Source organism: Paralichthys olivaceus, chromosome 13, assembly GCF_024713975.1.
Source record: "Paralichthys olivaceus isolate ysfri-2021 chromosome 13, ASM2471397v2, whole genome shotgun sequence".
Classification (NCBI taxonomy): domain Eukaryota; kingdom Metazoa; phylum Chordata; class Actinopteri; order Pleuronectiformes; family Paralichthyidae; genus Paralichthys; species Paralichthys olivaceus.
In genome coordinates, this window is record NC_091105.1 from 4,547,269 (window position 1) to 4,571,244 (window position 23,976).

The 23,976-nt window shown below is 44.2% G+C and overlaps 1 protein-coding gene across 1 annotated transcript; it reads left to right on the forward strand.

The window, feature by feature from the left end:
- The first annotated feature begins 8,262 nt into the window (after nt 1-8,262).
- Nucleotides 8,263-21,994, forward strand: prdm1a (PR domain containing 1a, with ZNF domain). Its single transcript, XM_069537651.1, has 7 exons — nt 8,263-8,420; nt 11,049-11,402; nt 13,606-13,725; nt 14,554-14,806; nt 18,088-19,133; nt 19,433-19,561; nt 19,675-21,994. Exons 1-7 carry the CDS (start codon nt 8,394-8,396, stop codon nt 20,275-20,277), a joined length of 2,532 nt encoding a protein of 843 aa, XP_069393752.1. The 5' UTR covers nt 8,263-8,393; the 3' UTR covers nt 20,278-21,994.
- Nucleotides 21,995-23,976: the final 1,982 nt, after the last annotated feature.

Here is a 23,976-nt window from a genome sequence, read left to right on the forward strand (position 1 = left end):
TTAACTGTGTATCGCTCAGAGACAGGAACTCTGGAGGGTTATTATGAGAATATTACAGCCTGGACATGGATGGTAACAGTGGAGCGCTCTGCAGAGATCCGGAGTTAGAGCACAGGAACAGGTGAGGGCCAGCGGGGGGTCTGTGGAGGGGCGGAGGATGGTGTGGAGACACGCTTGAAGTGTGTCTGTAAGTGAGTTTTATGATTTTACATGTTTTAAAGTCACAGAATTAGACGATAATGACTCTCTCAGGTTCTCAGGTGTGAGTTTTAACGCCAGGTTTCATTTTGCCACAACTTTGGAAATCTTGTTTTAATCAACTTAAATCTGCTCCTGGTTTCATCTGCAGGGACTTTGTGCATTGGCTGTTATTTAATATCTGTTTGATACCAGAGACTTTTTGTTCCCTCAGACATTCTGACAGGCAGAGAAGGAAACTCACAGGTGTAAATAATGAAATGAACGAGGAGAAGCATCATTAACATTATCAGGAACATCTGGACCTGTCTTACTCTTACATGTCAAAATGTCTGCCCACAAAGCTGGAACATTATCTCTGTGGAAACAGCCCGCAAGATGTTTTTTAATTATAGAGCCAGAAATGAAAGTGGCCTCTCGTCCCACAGGGAGATGAAATATTTTTATCTCCCATTTATTTAATCCACAATCTGCGCTGTTATTTTTTTCCACCCCAGTTTTTCGCTCCAAATGATTATTCTAGATATCTACGTAAAAAGCCTAAGGACATTTTCACATCAAGGTCCGTGTCTGTTTTCACACATCTCCAGACATTTTCCAGAGGATCTGTATGTGAGGACACAAAATCTCTTGAGTGAGAAGCTGCAGACTTTCTCCAGAGTTTCTCCAGACAGCCCCCGTGGTAAAAAAAACTCTGGAGAATGTCCGTATCAGCAGATGAGAACACAGCAGGAGATCCTCCTGAGGATTCACGTTGGTGATGTTTCTAACAAGCGACAGATGTAAGAATGTAAAAACAAATCAATGCAAATGTCCCAGGAGGAAAACGCTGGTGAATATGTCAAGAGAGTTTCTGGTGATGAACAAAAACATGCGATCTCTGCAGTGGAGCTAATACGTTACGTCCGCTACGAAACCTGAGCACGTCTGAGCGGAGAATCTCCTGCTGCTTTGTTCAAACGTGAAGACAAACTCCGGAGTCCGTCTGAAAACAGCTGAATATTCTTCTCATTCGTAGGTGAGTTGAGGAGGCTACAAACTGGCAGATCAGTATTAAAAGTATTCTGGGAATATTGAAGTGATGGATCGGAAGATTAAAAACACCTCAAGAGTAATGAAGTCACTGTTAATTTAGATTTTACTCAACCACAGACACTCTGTGAGTTTTAAAGTATAACAGTTGTACCAGAGTGGTTTGTCCTGAGGCGTGTTATAATGGAAAATACCAGGACAGGGGGTAATGTGACATCAGGCATGAGTGTGTGTGTGTGTGTGTTATCACCACGCTGCTGTTGCATGTGGTGACTCATCGCACGTTTCCGCTGTTTACTGGTATTTTACTGGAACATGTTTATATCCTGAAGTTTTTAATGGCTACCTGAGAGCGAGAGCGGGAAGCCTCTGGGTCACTTCACTTTTTTTTCTCACTCAAGTTGATTAACTTTTGTTTTGTGTTCTTTTCTTGGAAGTGTTTTCTGACCCGACGCAGCAGTGACACACACTCACGTGGCTGCTCTGTGACTCTGAACGACGCACAAACAATCTGAAGCACAAACAATTAGACGTCGTCCTAACTTGAATTTATCAGAAAATCACTGCCCAGTTTTTCTTTGTTCAGTTATTGTATCCAGATAAATCCGATTTTTATTCCAGATGTGTGCGTGTGATCTTGTTGGACTGTTGTCTGGGTGTTTCTCAAAGTGTCTCAACAGAAAGAGAAGCCACATCGCTAATTAACATGAAATGGACATTGTCAAACAAGACTTGGAGGATGTGGTCACGTTTCCTCAGGGGCTTTGAGAGACGGCCAAGTCATATCAGTTGTTTTCCATGACAAAAGCTTCGGGAGAAAATGTTCTACAAAGGAAATTATCACGTCTGTCGTGTATTTTACTCTGTAGACTGATCCAGATATTTACCTTTTCCAGATATCTTTGAGCATCTGTTATTTGGTGCAGATCCATATAAAAAACTGGATCTAGTGAATAAAAATGTGGCTTAATGAGGGAACTGTACTAGTCATGTATAAATATTCATTTTAACTGTGAATATTGTGAAAACATCCACATCTTGAACACAGCCTGCGTTCGTCAACTGTTTTAACCCAAGGTGAATTTAAAATGGCAGCTCTGGATAAAGTGTGTGTGTGTGTGTGTGTAGATGTCTCTTAATGAGGAGTGTGTGTGGTTGCGTGCTGAGGACACTGTGATTAGCTGTAGACACTGAGAGGGGGGGTTAATGGAGGGGGGGTTGACTGTCTGGTTTGGGTATTGCTCAAGTTTACCCTCGGCCTTTCTGCTGCATCCATCTGTTGAGAGAGTGACCGGATAAAACCACTCGTGTGTGTGTGTGTGTGTGTGTGTGTGTGTGTGTGCACAGCAGGGGTGGGCTGGCAAGATTAGGAGAGTTGGCCACCACACCCCTCCTCCTCCTCCTCCATCTCCGACGCACCTCCAGCCTTTCTTTTTGAGAGCTTCGACCCTGACACATGCCACGCGTTCATGACTGTCCCCTCCCATACGCACACACACACACACACACACACACACACACACACACACACAGAGGGGATCATGGTTGGGTCTAACCTGCCTAATTCTCTCTAATGGCTTCACTATTCAAGGATTAACTCCCTAAATCCACACACACACACTCTTACAGAGGGTCTGCCATGCACTGCCCGACAATACAACTGTCATTTGCTAACACACAGACTCACACACACAAACACACACACACACACACACACACACACACACACACACAAAGGAAATGGACAATAGCTGATCTCTTCACAGTGATTTGGTCGAGGCATCAAATGGCCTGTGGGCTGCAATTAAAATGTTTGGGACTGGGGGAGAACTGGAGGGGAGTCATCAGCGGAGAGGACGGGGGAAGATGGTGGGATGGTGGAAAGACGAGGAGGAGAGAGGGAGAGAGAAAAGAGAAGGAAAAGAGTTTCACACACTCAGCAGAACTTTGTCACGGTGAACTCTCTCTTTCCTTTGGACGCTGCTTCCTCTCAGGCATCTGGTCATGTGTGTATTTTATCATTCAGTGTCTCAGATTCAAAGGAATTGATGTTGTCCTTTAGAGGTGTGGGAGGTTTGGGAGAATCATCTTCTGCTTTCTATATGTGAACGGTAAACCCCGGAGAAAGTCTGGACATTTTCCAGAGTTCAGAACATGTAAAAAAAAAACGATAGAGAGAAGTAACCTTTGTGGTTTCTGTCTGTTATCTAACCAGGTCGTCTTGCTGAGATCCAGATCAGAGACAAAAACGTTCAGTGAAAAGGCTGCATGCAGGTCAGTGTCCGATTCCAGCTGCACAACAACACACATGACGCAAACAAAGACTTACAGTGCAGAATGTGGGAGGTAGTACTGCGAGGAACGTCTGAATCTATAGAAAGTGGATTGCCGGGGTTGGTGTCTTCGAGGTTAAGTGTTTTAAGATTAGCTATTGTGATTTGACAAATTGGTATTATTCCATCAGTTCTTAAAGTTTAGTATTTAGATGCAGGATTCGAACACTTTGACACCAGAGAGCAGACGTCATCTCCTGCTTCCTCTGACTTGTTGGGTTTTGTCTTTTTAAAACATTTGGTCAGGATTCAGGAAATGTTGTGTTTTTGGTGAGATATTGAAAAAGTCTGTGTTTTCCCAAACTTTAACCAAAAGCTTTGAAATGTTCTGACATAACCATAACACCATAACATCCCCCGCCCCCCCACTCTAATCCATCTCCACCAGCTTAGAGTCAACATCCCCCTCCTCACCTATAAATCCCCTCATGCCCCCCAGTACCTGCTTGACCTCCTCCACCGTTACTCCGTCCTGGAACCTCCGGTCCTCAGATACTGGTCTACTCACCATCCCCCATCGCAGCCTGAGAGGAGACTTTTGATCACAAGTTTATTTCTCTGCAGTTTACATTTCCACCATTGTGTCAGAGATAGCCCGGGACCAGAGGCTTTATATTTTCAGATTGTCTATCCGTCAGATAGCTTAAAAACAACCTGAGAGAATTTCTTCAAATTTGGTAGAAACGTTTCTTTGGGCTCAGTGATTACCTGATTAGATTTTGGTGGTCAAAGGTCAAAGGTGAAGGTCACGTTGACCTCACGATCATGTTTTTAGCCTCTTGAAGGTTATGTCTCAAGTCTATCTTGAGGGAAATTGTCCAATTTTTGACCCGTTGCCACTTGGACTCAAAGATGAACTGACTCGTTCGTACTCTATGCTACATCGTTGAATTACTCAGGTACAGTTTCGACAGGAGCCATGGCACAAAACATGTTCATTAATTTTTCCCAGTTTCAGTTTGGAAGACATTAAACTGTTCTGCACAGAGCTCTGAACTTAACCCCATCCACAGGAACTGGAAAGTGGACGGTGATACAGATCTCATCACCCAACATGAAATCCTGCAGCCATGCATTTTACTGTGCAGTGTCCACATAGTTCTGGCCAGTTAATGCATGTATTTATCAAGACTGTAAAGAGCATTAACACAAACTGACAGGTTAGATTCTCCACTGAAGGAATGTGAATGTGTTTAATCCCAAACCTTTAGCACCTGAAGCCGATTAATCCATCCCTCTCCTTTCTCCTCTCTCACCTCCACCCTCCCTCCTCCTCCTTCATCCCTCTCTCCTCTGATCCTCGAGGCCGGTCTTTCACAAAGCTCTCACTCAGGGCAGATTGCAGTTGACTGTAACGTAGCGGAGAAGAAAGTTTATGCGAGAGGAGAGTGTGTGTGTGTGTGTGTGTGTGTGTGTGTGTGTGTGTGATAGAGGCCCTCTGTTAAACTAACAGACAGCAAGGAGGTCTCTGGTCTCCTCTTTTGTGTCTCCTCTCTGTCTCCTGCAGGCATGCATGCAGGGCCACCGCAGAAACAAAAAAACACATTTCAATGTGACTTCAGTGTGTGTGTGTGTGTGGGGGGGGGGGTTAAACTACCTTTATATACACCTCTACTCCTGCCCCCCAGCCCCTGCAGATACCCCCGAGCTAAGCCCCCCCATCATGTCAGAGGAGGTAGAAGCATAAAGAGATGTTGAGTGTTCACATGCACATCACGGCTGCTCTGCGTTCCTGCAAAATAATAAAAAACTTAATGATCCACAGTTTTTTTAAATAATCAGCTTCGTGTTTTCTGTGTTTCGAGATCATAACAAGAAAAAACAAGGCATGGAGCAAATCATGATCAACTTCTAATTAAAAATTTACCAGGACGTCATCTACAACAAACTTTAAGTGTTGAGCTAATTTCAGTAATGCACTGAACTCCAGGTAATGTCCTGACATTTCTCTGGACTTTCTCCTGCCGGCCCTCGGGTAGAAACCCCGTGAAATATCTGTGACGTCTCTCTCGAAGGATGGAGAAGTGAGAAAACAAATATCTCAGGATGAAACAGAGGAGCCAAAAATGTAGAAGATGCTGACGAACACATGGAACGACAATGAGATTGGAGAGGTTGTGGTGACCCCAGAGTGCGGACACTGTCCAGTTCACTCGGGAGAACGGCTTCAGAAACCTGGAGTTAATGATCACAGTGTCTCTGGTCCACTCCAAAGCACTGTCACATGTTCTTTATGCAAAATAGCTGCACATGTATGATGATGCGGCCACTGGGTGGGCGTGTCTACGTGTGTGTGTGTGTGTGTACATACATATTGCAATCAGTCGATGCGTTGGGGCATGTGTTCCTAAAAAGTCTCCGGTTGTTTTGCAGTGGGAAGAACAGCTTGGCTGCAAAGCATCAACATGTCCGACAGCTGTGGGACAGATCTGCAGCTGTGTGTGTGTGTGTGTGTGTGTGTGTGTGTGTGTGTGTCAGGGTCGTCCGTTGGCAGGAAGCAGTAGGCAGCGAGTGATGTGGTCAGACCCTCTGTCACCAGAGAGAGAGAGAGGGAGAGGGAGGTCCTCTTTCTCTCTCTCTCCCCCTCTCTTCTTCTTCTTCTTCTCTTCTTCTTCTTCTTGTTCTTCCTGTTGCTTGTTTTCTTTTCCTGGTCATTGTTCTTCATTAGAGAAAAGAAAAAACAAACAACCAGACAGAGAATCATTTGACTTGTTGGAGGTTGATTCTGATTCATTCATGTTGAATTTATTTTTAGAAAATTCAGCTTTTCCCTTAGAATCACGTCTCTGTGTGTTTTAACGTTAAAATGAATTTTACAACCAATCACTGTTACTCCGTCATGTCCCCAAATCTATGTTAATCTAATTCTCAGATTTATTTTATTTATTATATTTTAATCAGCTGCAGATGCCAGACTTAATCCAAATGAGCAAGACTTAATTTATAGTTTAGTCTTATAACCAATTTTCTTTTTTTTTTGCTTCCAAGGTTTTTTTTATTTATTTGTTCTGCTTTTATTATAATTTCTCATTCTGATTTACACAAATCATACTAAGTTAATAAAACACGCAGGGAAGAAAATGCTGAAAGAGGGAACAGAGACTTCTTCCAGAATTGATTTATTTTTTGCATCAGCAGGATAAAGCGAGTGAGAAAAGTGATGGAAAAAGTGGAGAGAGAGAGAGAAATCAGTGGAAAATGGTTTGTGTAGATACAGTGAACAAATCAAAGGGCTGGAGGAGAGAGGGAAGGAGTGAGGAGGAGGTAAATTGAGGCAGTCGGGGGACAATTAGACGGGAATTTCCATTGTGAGTGAGCGTGTGAGCGTTTGTTAGAAAAGTGAACGAGAGCTGTGCATCTTTTAAAATCTGAGTAAAAAAAAGAGAATAAAGAGAGAAAATGCATTTAACATTCTCACATTTCGATGAACCCGTCGCTTGCTCCCATGCAAAAGTTCCGTCTGAAATCGGATGATGTCACACGTCCGTCACACGAACGGCCACAAACACAGAAATCTCACAACACGTTCACCGAACTGTTCTGTAAATACAGTTTATGTTAAAGTTATTTTAAATCCACGTCCAAATCTTTACTGTCTGTTTGGGTGGCACACATGAGAATACAATATTACAAGACACACAAAAAACATGATGCAGAATTTTTAGTTTTGTTCCATGTCCCATCCACCAACACGGAGGAGACAGGGCATATTCAGCAGCTCCTCTGTGAGATCGTTAATATTTTCCTTTTTAATTAACTGTAACCAGCGTGTTTTAATTAATCGGAACCATTGTGACCGACTCTAACTCCACCTCCGCTCCACTGTGTCTTTTCCACGGCTGGTTTTGCAGAATGGTCTCATGTCCTGAAATGAGGAGGTGATTGTCCCACACACTCGCTAATGTCATTAAATTGTTTTAGGGTTTCCTCCTTCACAGTTTATATTCTGTGCGTATCCTTGTCATTCTTTTACTACAATATTTGGAAATCTGTGTAACTGTGTTTACTCTCGTGCACCGAAATTAAAGCTGGAGATTGAAATGTATTAATTTTAAAGAGAACGAAAGTAAACAAGGAGAAAGGGAAAAAGAGAGAGAGAGAGAGATACAGTAGAAATAAAGTGATAGAGAAAGCAAGGAGAGAGTAACAGGGTGAGAGGGGGGAAACAGACAAAGAAAGAAAGAGAGAGACAGAGTCATTTAAAGTTCCTGAGCAAGACCAGTCCTGCCCCCTACAGGCAATGTGTGTGTGTGCATGTGTGTGTGTGTGTGTGTGTCTTTTCCTGTGGAAGAGTCGGACATCCTGTGACACTGACTCAATGCCCCCCCATGCTTGTTCACCCTCTTTAAAGAGAGCCCCCCCCCCCCCCCCCCCCCCCCCCCACACACACACACACACACACACACACACACAGATGATCATCGGTGAAAGAAAACCTATTTCTTTGATGCCGAAAATAAGTTGTTTTCTGTGAGTGTGTGTTTGTGTGTGTGTGTGTGTGTGTGTGTGTGTGCAGCTCATGGCCTCAGGTGAAAGCGCCTGCTGCCTCCTACAGCACTGAAGTGTGTGTGTGTGTGTGTGTGTGTGTGAGAGAGAGAGAGAGAGAGAGAGAGAGGGTGGGGAGGTGAAGTGGGCAGGACCATGGGTGGAGCCAGGGGCGTAGCCTGCCTCCTTGAATTCATTTGAACACAGTGTCCCTCACACATACACACACTCCAACAGACACAATCACAGTGTGGAGTATCAGAGCTCGGAGCAGGACACACAGGGGGACAACTGCACCTGTCCTGCACACAGACACACACTCACAGGATCTGACCCATCGTCCTTATGTGTGGATGGGACCAAAGTCACTCGGTGAGTCTGACTTTTTATATTTTAAACTAGAGAAAAACACTAAAGACAAAATATTTCTCCAGGATTTCTTTTTTTTAATTTGTTTTATTTCGTTTATTTTTTATTTAGAATTTGGCTTAAAATGTGTCTCACAAAAAAAAAAAAAGAAGGAAAGTAAGTAAAAAGTAAAGAATTGTTTAAAACAGTTTGGATCCACGTTTATTCACTTTTAACTTCATCTGTACTTGTGGGGTTTTTTTGGTGCTGGATTGAAATCCAAAGATGTTTTTTTTTGAAGTGACTTGAATCGTATATTTTAGATGATGAGGATGATGATGAGATCTTTTGTTAAATGCTGCTGATGTGTTTCGCTCTAGTTTGGATTGTTTTAAATTGGAGGAAAATATCTCAGAGTTTTGAGCGTTTGAAATGTCTCTTTCTCAGTTTGGGACTTGAGGGAGTTTTACATTTGGACTCTGATGTGAACATTAGTTGGTTTTCGTCAGGAAATCTTTTCTGACTTTTTCTACTCATGGATTTAAAAATGAAGAAAGAGGCTGAGAGTGATTTCTGATTAATTTCCCTCTTTCATCTTGACTTTTGAAATTTCTCCTAATTTAGAAATTCCTCTGACTTCTGTGCAGACTCATCTTTCATATTTTCACTTGGTCCAAACGAGAAGGTGAATTGTGTCTTGGTTCTTGGTTTCACTATTCGTTTTCAAGGCTGCAGCTGTTATGCAAAGATGTTCTGCTCCTAGGTGAAATATTGAGACAAGTTACCAGCTCAGTTTTTAATGTGTGTTTGAATTTAAAATAAAGAAACAGAAAATTGTCGATCCGCTTGTGGCGTTTTCTGATGTGGACAAATTCCCTTTCCTTGCTTGAATTTCATTTTTACATTTCAAATAAATACATTTGTGCTTTTGCAGGACTTGGTTAGAATTTTAATGAGTTGCTTTGGTTTTTTCTGATGAGTTTTAAAGGATTTGAAGCAAAGTAGATGAACTTTTTCTGCATTAATTCAGGTTTTGAGGAGTTTTATAATAAAATCTGAGTTTTCAGTCTGTTTTGTGCTTTTGCAAAAGCTCAAAAGAAACAACGCCTGAATTAAATTAAAGAGATAATGAAGCTCATGCCTCGTTAAAGGCAGTTTACTGTGAAAAAGTTTTTAAACGGATCCTGATCAGTGACCACAAGCAGCTCTAGTGTCACATTTTTGTCGCTGAATGGAAGAAAAGTCGACAACTGTGACTGGAGCCAGTTGGATGTGAAATCGTTTTCTTTCATGCGGCTCCAGAAGAATTCTCAGTGTGGTCACCGAAAAAGATCTGCTGCTTTCCGCTCGTCTGCGTGGGACAAGCAGCATGTTTGTCCCTGTGTGGATATCTGTGTGTGTGTGTGTGTGTGTGTGGGATTGTCTTGGGTGGGATCACGTTTGAAGTTTTGTTTGCGTTGCTGTGGCCCCCAAATGGAAAAGTTTTGGCGCTCCCTTCCTCATCACCCCCCCCCCCCCCCCCCCCCCCCCCCAACCACCACCATCCATTACCAACACACACACACGCTGGGAGTCGGGATGATTTGCCGGTTCCGCTGCAGTGCCACTCTGCTTCCAATTTTAGCTTCATTCAGACACAGACAGCATTTCCTTCCTCTGTCTTCAACCCCAGGGAGAGACGGGGGAGGAGGGAGGATACAGAGGGAGGATACCGAGGCGACTGCTTCATAATCCCAATGAATCCACCATGCTGTCGGAAACAATCTCTCTAAATTGCACTTGTAGTGTATTTACGTACACACACAAAAAAACGAATACACGAAAGGGAAAGTTTCTTTGCTTCAGGGAGAAAGAAAACAAAATGATCAACTTACGATCATCAGAATAATGAAGAGAGAAATCTTTCATCTCATCTCTTTTCATGTGAGACACGTGTTGAGTTCCTCTATCGGTTCCTCTCTGAGCCTGAGACACTTTAGATTTCTCCTTGTGGTTTTAAGAACAACGATAAACGAGAAGAGGTCGGATTCGTTTCTCACGACGTGTGAGGAGGGAAAGAAAAACAACGAAACGTTCGGATGACAGTCAGACGAGTTAAAAAGACGTCAAGAGAACAAAACACTTCTTTAATATTAAAATTGTTTAATGAAATTGTAAAGGCAGGCGGTTTCCTCTGTGTGTGTGTGTGTGTGTGTGTGTGTGTGACAGCAGTGTTAGTCAGACCCCCCCTCTACTGAGTCACCAATAATCACAGTTCCTCCTCTCCTCTCTTTCTCACCATTTATCCCTTCATCCGCCTCTTTATCTCACTTTGTCTTAATCCTTTTCTTTCTTTCCTCTTTTTTTTATTTCTTATCTTACTTCCTTCCACATCTCCTCTTTTAAAAAAACTTTTGTTATCTTTTTTCCACCGCCTCTCCGTCTCTGTTTTCATCTCACTTTGTTTTTATCCTTTTTAGCCTCATCATATCTTCATCCTTCCATCTTTCTTGTCTTCCTTCCTATCTTTCTTATTTGCTTTCTTTTTTAGCTATATTTTTCTCTTGTTCTTTCTTTGTTTCCTTCTTGTTTAAAGTGTTTAAAAATAAAAATAAATTAATCTCTCTCTCTCTCTCTCTCTCCATCCTGTGTGTTTCTATGTCTCTCAACCAGGCGACCTCTCATAGCTCGGCCATGTTGACCAGTGAGGGGGCGCACGCCATGGAGCAGGATGACTCGCACCACAGACCCAAGATGGCCTCTGCCGCCACTACAGCCCCCACCGCCGGCTCGGGCTCAGACGGAGCAGAGACGATGACAGACACAGACGTTGACATGGAGATGAAGGAGGCAGACATGACTCGGTGGACGGAGGCAGAGTTTGAGGAGAAGTGCACATACATCGTCAAAGACACGGCGTGGGAGGCGGGGCCAGACAGTGACGAGGCCATGATGATGACGACGACCAGAGCTGAGGCTTCTCTGCCCCGGAACCTGGCCTTCAAGCACCCAGCTGACAGCAAGGAGGTCAGAGTCAGCACACACACACACACACACACACACACACACAGTGTCGCACATACAAACTTTCTCTTCATTCACACACACACAAAAGAAAACCATCTGTACATACACACACACACGTGAGTCAGAGGCAGGTCATGTAATGAACAGGGGGTCGTGTCTCGTCGTAAAGCTTCGCACACACACACACACATTAAAGAACAGACGCTGTGTGTATCAGTGTGTGTGTGTGTGTGTGTTTGAAACGCCTGAAGCAGAATTCACACACACACTGGAACACACTGTAACTGAAGCCTCCTGTGTGTTTAAACTGTCTTCATCAACTCGTATCCATTCATTAAATTTCATTCATCATCTGAAACCATGACGATAGCCGTGTGTGTCATATTCCACAGACCTGCCCGCAATACCAGCCCCAGCTGACAGGGGGCGCAGTTAATCATCTCATCAGACAGCTTCAGCTCATCATGTTGTTTGAGCTGCTGAACGACGAGTTACACTTTTTTACCTTGTCCACTGTGTGACTTTTCAAACTTTAGATGCTTCACATGTGAAATATGAAAGTGATTTGAGATGAATGATGAAAAACTGCATCAGACCTGTAGTTGTATAATTTGGTTTGTTTGAAAACTTTCTCAATGAGCCACGTTGGGACCTCTCTGACAAACCCAGATTCATTTTAACTTTTGTCAACGATCAAACCGGGGTTGAAAAAGTCAAAATGTCAAAGGTTGAACCTCAGGTCGGATTATAGATCAGGAGCACGACTGAACACAAGGTGTTTGTTGAGAAATGTGTGTTTGAAAAGCTCAAAGAGTTGATTTCCAGTTCACATTTGCATCTTCCCACATCAGCTTAACATGATCACGAGATTTATCAGTTTTATTAATGCGATAATAAGTCAGTAATAAGAGCAAAGAAAACTTTAAAGCGATCCTCCAGTTTCCAGTTGACAGATTTCTTCACGGCCGGACAGCAGAGTCAGTAAATCGTCGGCTGCTGTGCTGGATCTGAGCGTCGGGGCAGTTTGGACTGGAAAGTTCGTGACCTCCGAAGGTCAGCTTGTCGCAACCTCGCCAGTTTTCTCGCCAGTCTCTTTCCAAAAGCAGCGTGATCGCATAGATTTTCTAATCAGGGGCTTATCTGCGGGAAACTGAGGGAACAAGAAGCTTGAGAGAGGAAGCGAGGGAGAGAGAGAGAGAGAGAGAGAAGTCGAGTGGGTTTTGTTTACAAGCTGATGCGCTATCAGCTAACGTTTATCTGAGCGGAGAGAGAGAGAGGAAGAAGGGAAAGGCTGAGGAACAGAGACGTGTCGCACTGATCAAAGAAGATTGAGTTTTGGTTGAAAAGGAAGAAATGATACAAGAGCCTGTTAATATGTCAAAAAACGACTCTCACACACACACACACACACTCATGTCTGCATCTATGGCAGGAATTAGGGAAAGGGGGATTTCCCATGTCACCAGGGAACGGGGGGGGGTTTGGGAAAGACATTTGTTTGTGTGGGTGTGTGCACTTTGTTTCTCTGCCGTCCACGGCTGGAGTCTGACATCCAGCCGCCACATAATCCTTCACTTTTCTCCTCCTGCTCTTCATCTTCTTTGATGGAATCAGACGAGAAACAAAAGGACGAAACAAAAGGTTCTTTTTTTCTCCTGAGCATCAGGATGTTTCCTCAGTGAAGTGTGTGAAGTGGCGGCGGTTGTGGTTTGATGTGGCGATGAGTGGAGGTGTGACGAGAGAGAGAGACACACACTCACACACTCACACTCCTTCAATGAACCGAAGCATGAAGTTGCATCATAAATCATCGTCAGTGTTTGATAAATGAGTCTTTGAGTCTGAATTTGTTCATATTTTGTTCGTACAATAAGACTTAATTAGATTTAATGACACGTGATGGATCTGCACCAGCGGCACACACACACACACACACACACACATAAGCTGTGTGATCTCTTTTGTCGTGTGTGTTATCACTGAAGATCTTTACAGATTCAATTTCTGCCACTTCACACGTGAACACGTTGAAATCATGTTATTGTGTCATTGTTGGATGATGCGTCACGTCACGTCTTGCTGTGGACTGTCCGTGTTTTTCCACACATGAGCGCGTTTTCCTGTGAGACACAACATCACAAACAATCCACTTCAAAGGCTTTTTGTGTGACCTTCCTGTGTGTGTGTGTGCGTCTTTGTGTAGGTGGTCGGCGTGTGCAGCAGGGAGTACATCCCTAAAGGAACTCGCTTCGGCCCCCTGGTCGGAGAAATCTATACAGCCGACAGCGTCCCCCGAGACGCGAATCGCAAGTACTTCTGGAGGGTGAGTACACGCACGTAAAAAAACACACACTCACACAGATACACACACACACACACTTCCTCAGACGCTGCAGGGACCCCTTCCTGTGACGTCAGTGGAACAGGAAACTGGGCTCGCAAGAAACGAGGATGTGATGTCATCATCACACAAATAACATGTCACAGTGTGGTTCCTGTCAGTCGACACACACTCAGCGTTCAGTAGAACACACTCCAAGACTACCGGTAACTGACAGTGAGATGACACAAGCTCACAGACATGACCACCACCTACAGTGTGTGTGTGTGTGTGTGTGGGTTCATCCAAAAGAAGAAGTAAAATGGCTGGATGAAGTGTAATTTATATTTTAACAGTGAGTCAGGTAATTAATTTATTACTTTATATGCGGTGAGATACTTTTTTACATCCTGACTCATTTAATCAACATTTTTTTATTTCATTATTTTAATATTTGCTTGATTCTTTACTTATTTGCCCTTTTATGTGTTTTGCTGTTTATTCAGACATTAACTTCAGTAACTATTCATTTTATTTTAAAGAGCTGTTATTCAAAAATTTAGACTTTAGTCGGTTTTTCAGCAAAGTTATTAAAAGAGGCAACTTTACATTATACTAATTAAATAACTTGCTTTTCATTTAGCTTTTGTTTTGAGTGAATTAACACATTTATTTGTATTTTAGTATTATTCTCAGAAAGAAAAAAAGGAGGAAGAAAAACTACAAAATTCAGAGCTAAATTAAAAACACAAAATTTTGACATATTCAACATATTCTATTTTATGACTTAATTCATTTTGAATTAATATTTCCCTCTCCTCCTCGCTGCAGATCTACGCAGACAGGGAGTTCCATCACTTCGTTGACGGCCTGGATGAGACTCGCTCTAACTGGATGCGGTACGTGAACCCGGCCCACTCTGCGGCGGAGCAGAATCTGGCAGCGTGTCAGAATGGCATGGAGATTTATTTCTACACGGTGAAGCCCATCCCCACCGGCGCTGAGCTGCTGGTCTGGTACTGCCACGACTTCGCCCGGCGCCTCAACTACCCACCGTCAGGAGAACTGATGATGCAGAAACTCAGTAAGTTTGTTTAAAGATGGACAATAACGACATTTACTGTAAGAAACATATCAGACCGAGAAATGAATCAAATAACTGGGGTCAATATTTTTAACACTTGCAGCAGTCAGCAGACTTTTATTGTGAAAGAGCAGATTTTTATCGGACGTGTGAAGCTGCTGACACAAAAACCTTTAAATCAATAAGTGTGTGTGCGTGTGTGTGTGTGTGTGTGTCTTGAGTGTGTCCTGTCGCCACTGTTAATGCGTAACAGTGTGTTTGAGTGTAGCCGCGTCTCCTTCCTCTCCAGCCTGTCATTATCTCACACACACACACACACACACACACACACACACACACACACATGAAGGTACACAACCGACAAGCTTTCATCTCAGTGCCATCGTTGTACGTTTCTGTATGTGTGTGTGTGTGTGTGTGTGTGTGTGTGTGTGTGTGTGTGTGTGTGTGAGACAGTGTAATTACACAGACAGGGGGATATGGCCCCTAATGCCACAGTCTTACACACTTAAAGACCCGCTTTTAACATGAAAGCTCACACACACACACAACAGTTTGCCCAACCTCAATAAAAGAACCAGACAGTAAGTGTATGAGTGTGTGTGTGTTTGTCTTCATTGACCTATCTATGAGAAAAATGTGTGAAAGTAGTCATCACATGTCTCTGTCCTCACACAGAGCCTTATAAATACACACTGAAAAGTATCTTCATACAGTTTAGATATTTTAAATTTACTGATCTTTTGTCAGAAGTGAGTCAAAGTCACATTTTCGTTGTTTAGCAGGAACGAAATAAATCACAAATCTCGACATTCAACACTGAAATCCACTCAAACACACACACACACACACACACATTCATGACGCAGCACGACTAAGTGCACTCATCCACCGCAGAGCTGATCAAAGAGTGAGCGAGCTAAGAGGAAAACTAGAGAGAGAGAGAGAGCGAGAGCTGAGGGGTTTCCAGGTGTGACTGCAGGCTAATGTGAAGGTGGCAGAGGAACCAGAGGACCCAGCCTCAGCGACTCCACTGCCCAGGGAAAAATGCGCATGACCTGGGGAACAGAGGCAGGGGGTAACCCCCCCCTGTGTGTGTGTGTGTGTGTGTACAGTATATGTGTTGCCTTTAATTAGCTTCCTCTGTCATTTAGCCCCACAGGCTCCTGTTGACCTGCTGGTGACTTGAATACTGATTTTTACCTGCAGCAGAAAAACGTACCTGCTCTCACAGTTCTGTCTCCAGTGCTACAAGCTCGATGTTGAGCTGTCATTCAATTGGGTTTTTTTTCCCAAAGCGAGAACAACTTTTAACCTTTGTGACGCTCGTTCAATTTAAGCTCTGCAGAAAAAGCCTGAAATAATCAGATTGACTGAGTAAAACCAAGAAAACCACAGACTCACTGTCTTAGAAACGTTGAACTGAAACTCAGAGGGCGAAAGGTGAAGCTTCTCAGTCCTCTGCTACTCGGTGAAAAGAAAATGCAGTTCGATTTGTTTAGCCAAATGGAGTTTAAACTTTTAAAACTCAAATTAGAATCATAAAACAAAAAATAAGCTAACTAGCTCCATGTTTATGTACATTTGCAAACAACTAAAAATGATTCTTCGATTATATATCAGTCACACTTTGCTAAAGATTTATTTCTTTGTATTTGCATTTGTTCACACATGAGATTATTTCAGCTGCTTTCAGATACTTATAGTTTAATTCACATCTGACTGGTTATAAAAGTTTGTGTGTCTGTGTGTGTGCGCATACTGTCTCACTTTCTCTTCTCTCCTCCTCTCTTGCTCTTTTTGTCGTTTAGCATTCTTTAAGTGTTAGCACTCGAAAGCACCTGCCGGCCATGTGTGTGTGTGTGACACTCTGCTCTGCCGACAAAAACATTCTCCCTTGACGCACACACACACACACACACGGGCAGTCATGCCAACACATTCACACTCTTTTCATCTCTTGCACATGAAAGCTTGCACACACACTGTGTGTCTGTGTGTGTGTGTGTGTGTGTGTGTGTGTGTGTGTGTGCGCGTTCACCCTGATATATGTGCCACTTGAAAAGAGCAGAGGGAAGGTGGAGGAGGGAGTGGTGGAGGTAGAGACTCCCACCCCCTCTGTTGACTACTTGAACTTCCTGGCAGAAGGGCCGTGTTGACAGATTGATATCTGCAAGATGGCCGCCCTGTTTGTTTTCTGAAAGAGGGAAGAAGAGGAGAAGGAGGAGGAAGGCGAACTGATAACCTCGACGTTTACACTGCCGCCATAGCACTAACGCAAGGGTCACTGACTGTGTGTGTGTGTGTGGGGGGGGGGAGTCGACAAATTTCACCAGTGCTACTACTCAGGATTAACTCTGACACCCTTCATCTTCTCTCTCTCACACACACACTCACACACACTCTCCCCTCTGGGCGACCTCATGGTAAAAAGTTGACTGGGCAGTAAATGAGCTTATAGATAATAGACGGCGGCTTTTTAAGGGCCCGACTGCAGCCATTTAACAGCCGAGATGTGCCGCTCGCTGACGTCCGAGGGCTTTTAGAGAGAGTGTGTGTCTGTGTGTGTGAGAGCTTCTCCTAATCCGCTCTTTCATCATGCGGAGGAGACAGTAGGTGCGGGTGACTTAGGAGGAAACTCTCAGATTTAACCTTTTGACCCGGAAACAAAAGCGAATGATCGAGAAAATCAGTTTGAGCTCGATCAAAAGTGTGTGTTTTCAAAAAAAGAGGAAGAGACAACAATCGGACAGGAGCCTTTGTCTGCAGGCACCTGTGTGTAGCTTGTCGTGTGTGTGTGTGTGTGTTCCTCACAGGATCTTCGCCAGGAAACCTTCCATCAGTCCTGTCTGTCTGTCACCGTTTTGATTTTATCTTGATTTTATAGACACACACACACGCACACACATGAAAACACACGCCCACAGCGCCTGAAGGCAGCTTTCACGCCTCACTTCCTGTCTCTTGCCTCCGCCCCTCTCCCCTCATACTCGTTCGTCAAATCTGTCACCTTAATTGGCCGCCTGAGTTGCTTTTCCTGAACCCAGTGACATAAAAACTCACACACACATACAGATGTGCTGAAGAAAACTTGGTGACCTGCAGACGTTTATCTCCTCGGTTTTAAAGAGATTTGAGTATTTTTATTGTTATGAAGAAGTTGTGATTGAAACTTTACAAATGTATAAAGATATTTCATGGGCCCCGAGGGGAAGTAAGAGGACCCTATCTTGATCTGGTGAACTCCCACTGACCTCCTTTCTTTCTGTGTGTCTCCTCAGAGCAATCCCTCTTAGAGGTCAAGCAGCAGCAGGTGAGCTCCAGTCCGTCCCCTGTCGCAGTGACACCCACCCCCCCAAAGAGGGAGCACAGCGTCCTGTCCATCCTGCGTGGCACCAACAGCACCTCGTCCGCCAAGAGGGAGCCCAGCCGGCCGCTTCCCACCCGCCCGAGCCGTGCCGACAGCCCCGAGCGCCCCCTGTACCCCCGCGCCCTCTACCCGGCTTTCAGGGGCCACCCTCACATCCCTGAAGACTTCCTGGGCCACAAACCTGGCCAGATGGGTTACCCTGCAACTCGTTCCCCTGGCAACCAATCCTCGGCGACACCTAGCCCGTCAGCGAGAAGTAGCCCAGACAGCAGCCCTCAGGGGAGTCCCTCTGGTGCTTTGCATTCCCCAGCTTCTTTCTACCCCCCAGGGCTGGGCTCCTACCCTGGTTACTCCCCACCCTCAGCCCCGCTCTCCTCGTCCTTTTACCCTCCAGGAACGCCCTACCCACGATACCTCCTGCCCCATCACTACCCTCTGTCTGGTGGTGGTGTCCCCACAGTAGGAGGGATCCTACCCCGGATGTACTCCCTCTACAGCAGCCTCCTGCCCACTCATGTGCCCATACTGCCCTCCGACACAGCAGGGAGGCGCTTCCTGATGCAAGACCCCATCCACCCCTCCTCCATTTCTGCACACAGAGACTTCCTCCTCCCCGGGCCCACCAGTGCCTTCTCAGCTGCCACCTCTCTGAAAGACAACCCTTACCCTGGGCACCCTCACCTACACGAACCTGCCCGCGCCCCCTCCAGCGGCTCCCCGACAGCAGGCACAGCGCCTCCCAGCGAGCGAATGCCTACCAAGCCTACCTCAGCACTACTGGGCAGCGCCAGTGAGCATTGCCACGATGAGGAGGCCATCAACTTGACCAAAATGAAGCGAGGTGCCGGCTCAGCGGGCTACAAAGCGCTGCCGTACCCTCTGAAGAAGCAGAACGGCAAAATCAAGTACGAGTGCAACGTGTGCAGCAAGACTTTTGGACAGCTGTCAAACCTGAAGGTGAGGCTCCAGCCACTGTCAACTTCTTCCACGTCTGGCTTTCAAAAATGTCTTCTTGTCTGATTTACTGCCTTATTATCAATCCCCTCCTTTGTACTGTGAGGAGTGCAGTGTAATTAATAGGCTGCAGAGCAGGTTTGCGAGCACTTAAAAGAGCTTGGAGCAGAAAAGTTGTACAGGAAACTATTTACACAAACTGACAGATAACTAAGTTCATTTCTGTTGTTTTTACTTTGCTGGTTTCTTTGACAATTGCAATATCTGACCATCTCCGCTCTGTGCTCTTCTCCATCGTCCAGGTTCATCTTCGTGTCCACAGTGGAGAGAGACCCTTCACATGTCAGACCTGTAACAAAGGCTTCACGCAGCTGGCTCATCTGCAGAAACACTTCCTGGTCCACACCGGTGAGAAGCCGCATGAATGCCAGGTGAGACACAATCCTACAGATGGCCTACTTTCACTGTGTTGATTTCCTTGAAAAACTGTTGTGGCAGGAAGTTGTTTCTGACATCATGTTTTTTGCAACTTCTCCTCATCCAGGTTTGTCACAAGCGCTTCAGCAGCACCAGCAACCTGAAAACTCACCTCCGCCTCCACTCAGGGGAGAAGCCCTACCACTGCAAACTCTGCCCAGCCAAGTTCACCCAGTTCGTCCACCTCAAGCTGCACAAGCGCCTGCACTCCCGTGACCGTCCACACAAATGCCCCCACTGCCACCGCCACTACATCCACCTGTGCAGCCTGCGACTGCACCTGAAGGGCTACTGCCTGGCAGTCAGCTCCGGCACCGGCAGTCCAGCGGTCTCCAGTCAGGCCGCCCTCGAGGAGGTGCATCGCGCTAACGAGGAAATTGAGCGCTTTGACGTCAGCGAGCATGCCGAGCGTCTGGAGCAGCTGCAGGGTGGCGTGGAGGTGGAGGCCATGCTGGAGAAGCAGGTCCTGGGGATGCTGTGGGGGGAGACTGACCTCAAGTCCTCCCACTTTCATCCCCGCCACAAGAGCGATGCCGAGCTTCTGTCCGCGGGTTACGGTGCATACGAGTCCCCGAATGAGACGTCGGTCATCAAGATGCGGCGCAGCAGCCCCATCCTGCCACTTCCTGCCAACGTCACCGTCAAGCAGGAGTCAGAGGATCACGCTTAAATGACCTTTGAAGCCAATGGACACGGAGCAGAGACTGCGTGGCTCAAAGTGGACTTGGTTGCCAAGAGCAACAGCTGTAAATAATTAAATTTCGACCTGGTTGTCGACAGGAGTGACATCATGACCACGTCGGGTTTTCAACCTATCAGGGACTCTTGTACTCAGGGCTACAACAGACACTGTCCCATGACTACTTTGCAGTTTAAGCGTTTATTAAACTAAGAGACAATCAACTACCCAGGACTTAATGTAATTAATATAATGCTATTATCATTATTGTTGTTGTATTGTTTTGGTCTTTATTTTCAAATGTCTTTTTTTTTTTTTTTGATTAATTAGTTGTTGTATAACCTCCTTAATTTATTATAGCTACTTTTGTTGTCTTTAAAAGCAATAAGTGGAATGAATGGTTACACTGACAGGGTGAAATCAATGTAAAAGACTGTTTCTGTTGATTTTGTTTTTCTCTGTGGCCATTTCTCTGTAGATAGTCACTCTCTCTATGCCTATATCTGTCCTGCGACCTCTGACCTGTAGAAGCAGGGGCGTCCACTCTTCAGGGTTTTATCTATTTAAATTTAAAAACCAGTATAGCAGGTTAAAAAGGGTTTGAAAAAACTTGCCAAAGTATGGCACATAAATTTGTTAATTTAGCAACAAGAGCTTTATTTCAGCCCTGCGCGACAGCTGCCCTCCAGTATGACTGTGTCTGATGCCCACTTAATTATATGAAACAAGAAGAGGGCATTTTTTTTGTATATTTTTCACAACGGTTACCTCAGTGTGCATGTGACGATATGAGTGTGTGTGCGTTTTAAGGGACAGCTGAAGGTGGGAGCTTTCTATTTATTTGCTTTCTTTGCTACTTGAAGAAGAAGAAACCAAACTGAAGTGGAGTGCAGCTCCTCGTGTGGTCCAAAGGAGCGGCGCCGCCCGCTCAACATGTAGCACATAACGGACTCGGGAGGCTGGTGAGCCGTCCCCTCCTCCTCCTCCTCCTCCTCCTCCTCCTGTACCTTTATTTTTTTTAACAATACTGTCAAACATCCTCAGATTTGGGGATTTGCTCTTGACGCTAGTAACCAAAGTTGACTTCGATTTCAAATGCACACCAAAAAAAAAAGTGGAAAATGAAAAGAAGGGAAGGAAGAACTTGAGGAATGGAAACGTTGAAGAAGGGAAGATAAACTGTGTGTACATGAAGTGTTCGCTCTTTAGCTGTGGTCACTCGTTTTGTCGATGTTTTTATTTTTGTTCTTTTATTCATATTTCAGTTAAGAAACAAATGGCCCCTTCTTTAACCCCACCTGTCCGCCATCTTGTTAATGAACTGGCAAACACCAAAGCACCTCGGCCCTCTTTTATGCACTGGCCCCCTCCTCTTACTTTATAACTTCAGTGCCGATGCTTGCACCGTTTACACTGTGTTCATGGTATTTATGGCATTAAGACTCACCTTAATGTTTCTATACGGCAACTGCAGCAGTTGCACATCAACCTGAGCAGCTCTCTCTCTTTCCTCTGTTTCATTTTCTAACGTTCGACCAAAGCGTCTCTCTCTCTCTGTCTCTCTCTCTCTCTCTCTCTCTCTCTCTGACCAGAGCTTTAACTCCCAAAAGGACTGTCTCTGTTTACATTCTGGTTTACATAGTTATTTATGTGCAAAAATGTCAAAAAGTGTAAATTATGATATAAATGTTCACTGCTCTAATCTGAACCCTGTGGCTCTGTGTGTTTTATTCACTTTTCCTTGTGTTTTGGTACAACAGTCGTCTTAGAGCATGAAAATGGAAGTAAAGAGCAGATAAATTAATTTTAATTCTTTTTTTGCACCAAAGTTTTCTGGAAACTGGAGAATTCTGTAAAAAACCTGTTTTAGTTCAACAGTAAAACAATATTAAGTTACATCCTGGACGGAAATCTTTCGTCCTGCTGAGGCTTAGGTGAGTAAAGATTATTATTAAAGTTCACTGACAGAGAAGATGTCACAAAGGACGTTGCAATTAGCGTCAGAGGAAACAGTATGAACCCAGATGAAAAGTCAAGTCAGATATATTTCTATAGAACATTAAAACAACAGGAGTGTTATTGATGCTAATAAAATGAGTTGACAAGAAAAACACCGTAACAGGGAAAAGACAAGTTTAAAAAAAGACAAATACAGCAAAAGACAGGAAGCAAAGTTGGAAATTAACTAGAAAAAAACAATAAAAATAATATATATACATATATTTAATTAATTCTCTAAATAATTTCTTCAAGTCAGCAATGACACGTGGGTAAATAGTTGAAAACAATACAACTGCAGTCTGTAAAACTGTGAAATGAAGAAGTTAACTGACAGTGAAGAATGACCTGAAACAGTCTCACAGGTGTTTTCACTTGAATCACCTGATCGCAGCTCTTTTTAAGACTTGAGCTCTGGGCGGCTGCAGCTGTGAACGCAGCACAACTTTCACCTACGCCACCCTCGTGTGATTGTTCAGTGGAAACCTCACATATTTCTCACTGTGACTCTTAACAGCTTCAGCCTGCAGAAATCTCAACTGGAGCTGAGATCAGAGTTTACAGAAGTTAATCACCTGATTTGAATGGTAATGTTTTAAAAATAACTGAGGCAAGAATGAAAAGAAACGAGGGCGGACAGACAGAATCATCATCATCATCATATACGCACCTGACCAATGACAGCGTGGAGCGTGTGTGTGTGTGTGTGTGTGAGTGTGTTGTGGTTTCAGAGATATGAAATAGAAGTGGTCGGACTCTGCCACAGGGCCGACACAGTTGTTGTTCGATGTGCGTTGAAGTCAGAATGTGGAAAAAACCTGGAGGCTGCAAACAAAACATGTTGTATTTATATGTTTAGTGCATTTAAATAAAACCCCGACATCTCTTTCCAAGTGTAAAGAAACAGGATTTAAATTAGTTTGGAAGTGAAACATTTACCAAGTTCATATTTGAAGCTGAAGTTGTTGTGAATTGAGATCGTGTTCAAGTGAATCAGGAAACTAAGTTTGACACCACATGATCTCTCAATGGGAGTCTCTGAAGCTATTTGATGAAAAGTTCAGACACAGTCTAATGATCCAGAGTAAGTGACACCACCTGTGTGCGTGTGGAGCTCTACAGACTGAAGAATTTGGGTTTAAAAGAACAGAGACTTCAAATCAGTTTTTTCCTTCAATCCACTGATTCACATACACATTTAACCAGTGACCCAGCTGTTAACCCGGCTCTTGGAAGAAAGTCATGAATCTTTATGTTCATTTCCGTGAGCTTTAAGACTGCAGCAGGAAATGGGAACACAGCTCTCTGTGTCCGTTGGGCTGCAGTAACTGTGGTCTGTGTTTTATCCTTCATGCAGGAGACAACATGACTCATTCTAGAGCTTCAGCTCAGTGAGACGTCCATATTCAGCAGATTCACCCATCTGCAGGGACAACCAATCCAACGCCGCAGCTCTCAGATCATAAACATGCGGCCAACAAGCTGAAGGCCAGAGTTGGACGGATTAAAGGTCAAAGGTCAAGCTAATATGGAAGATTATACCAGTTATACTATAATGAGAATAAACAGGAGAAACTAGATTAGAAGCTAATATCTCTATTATCATTAAAGTTCACGAAGGGCGTCAGTCATTTTGAAAGAATTCCATGTAGATGTTTTTTTATGGTTAACTTTACATCACTGAGGTTTAAA

Excerpts from the sequence above, each read along its gene's own strand:
- prdm1a (XM_069537651.1), top strand. The coding sequence starts at position 8,394 with ATGTGTGGATGGGACCAAAGTCACTCG. Across the intron at positions 8,421-11,048 it reads GATGGGACCAAAGTCACTCG|GCGACCTCTCATAGCTCGGC; the intron begins GTGAGTCTGACT and ends TCTCTCAACCAG. Across the intron at positions 14,807-18,087 it reads ACTGATGATGCAGAAACTCA|AGCAATCCCTCTTAGAGGTC; the intron begins GTAAGTTTGTTT and ends GTGTCTCCTCAG.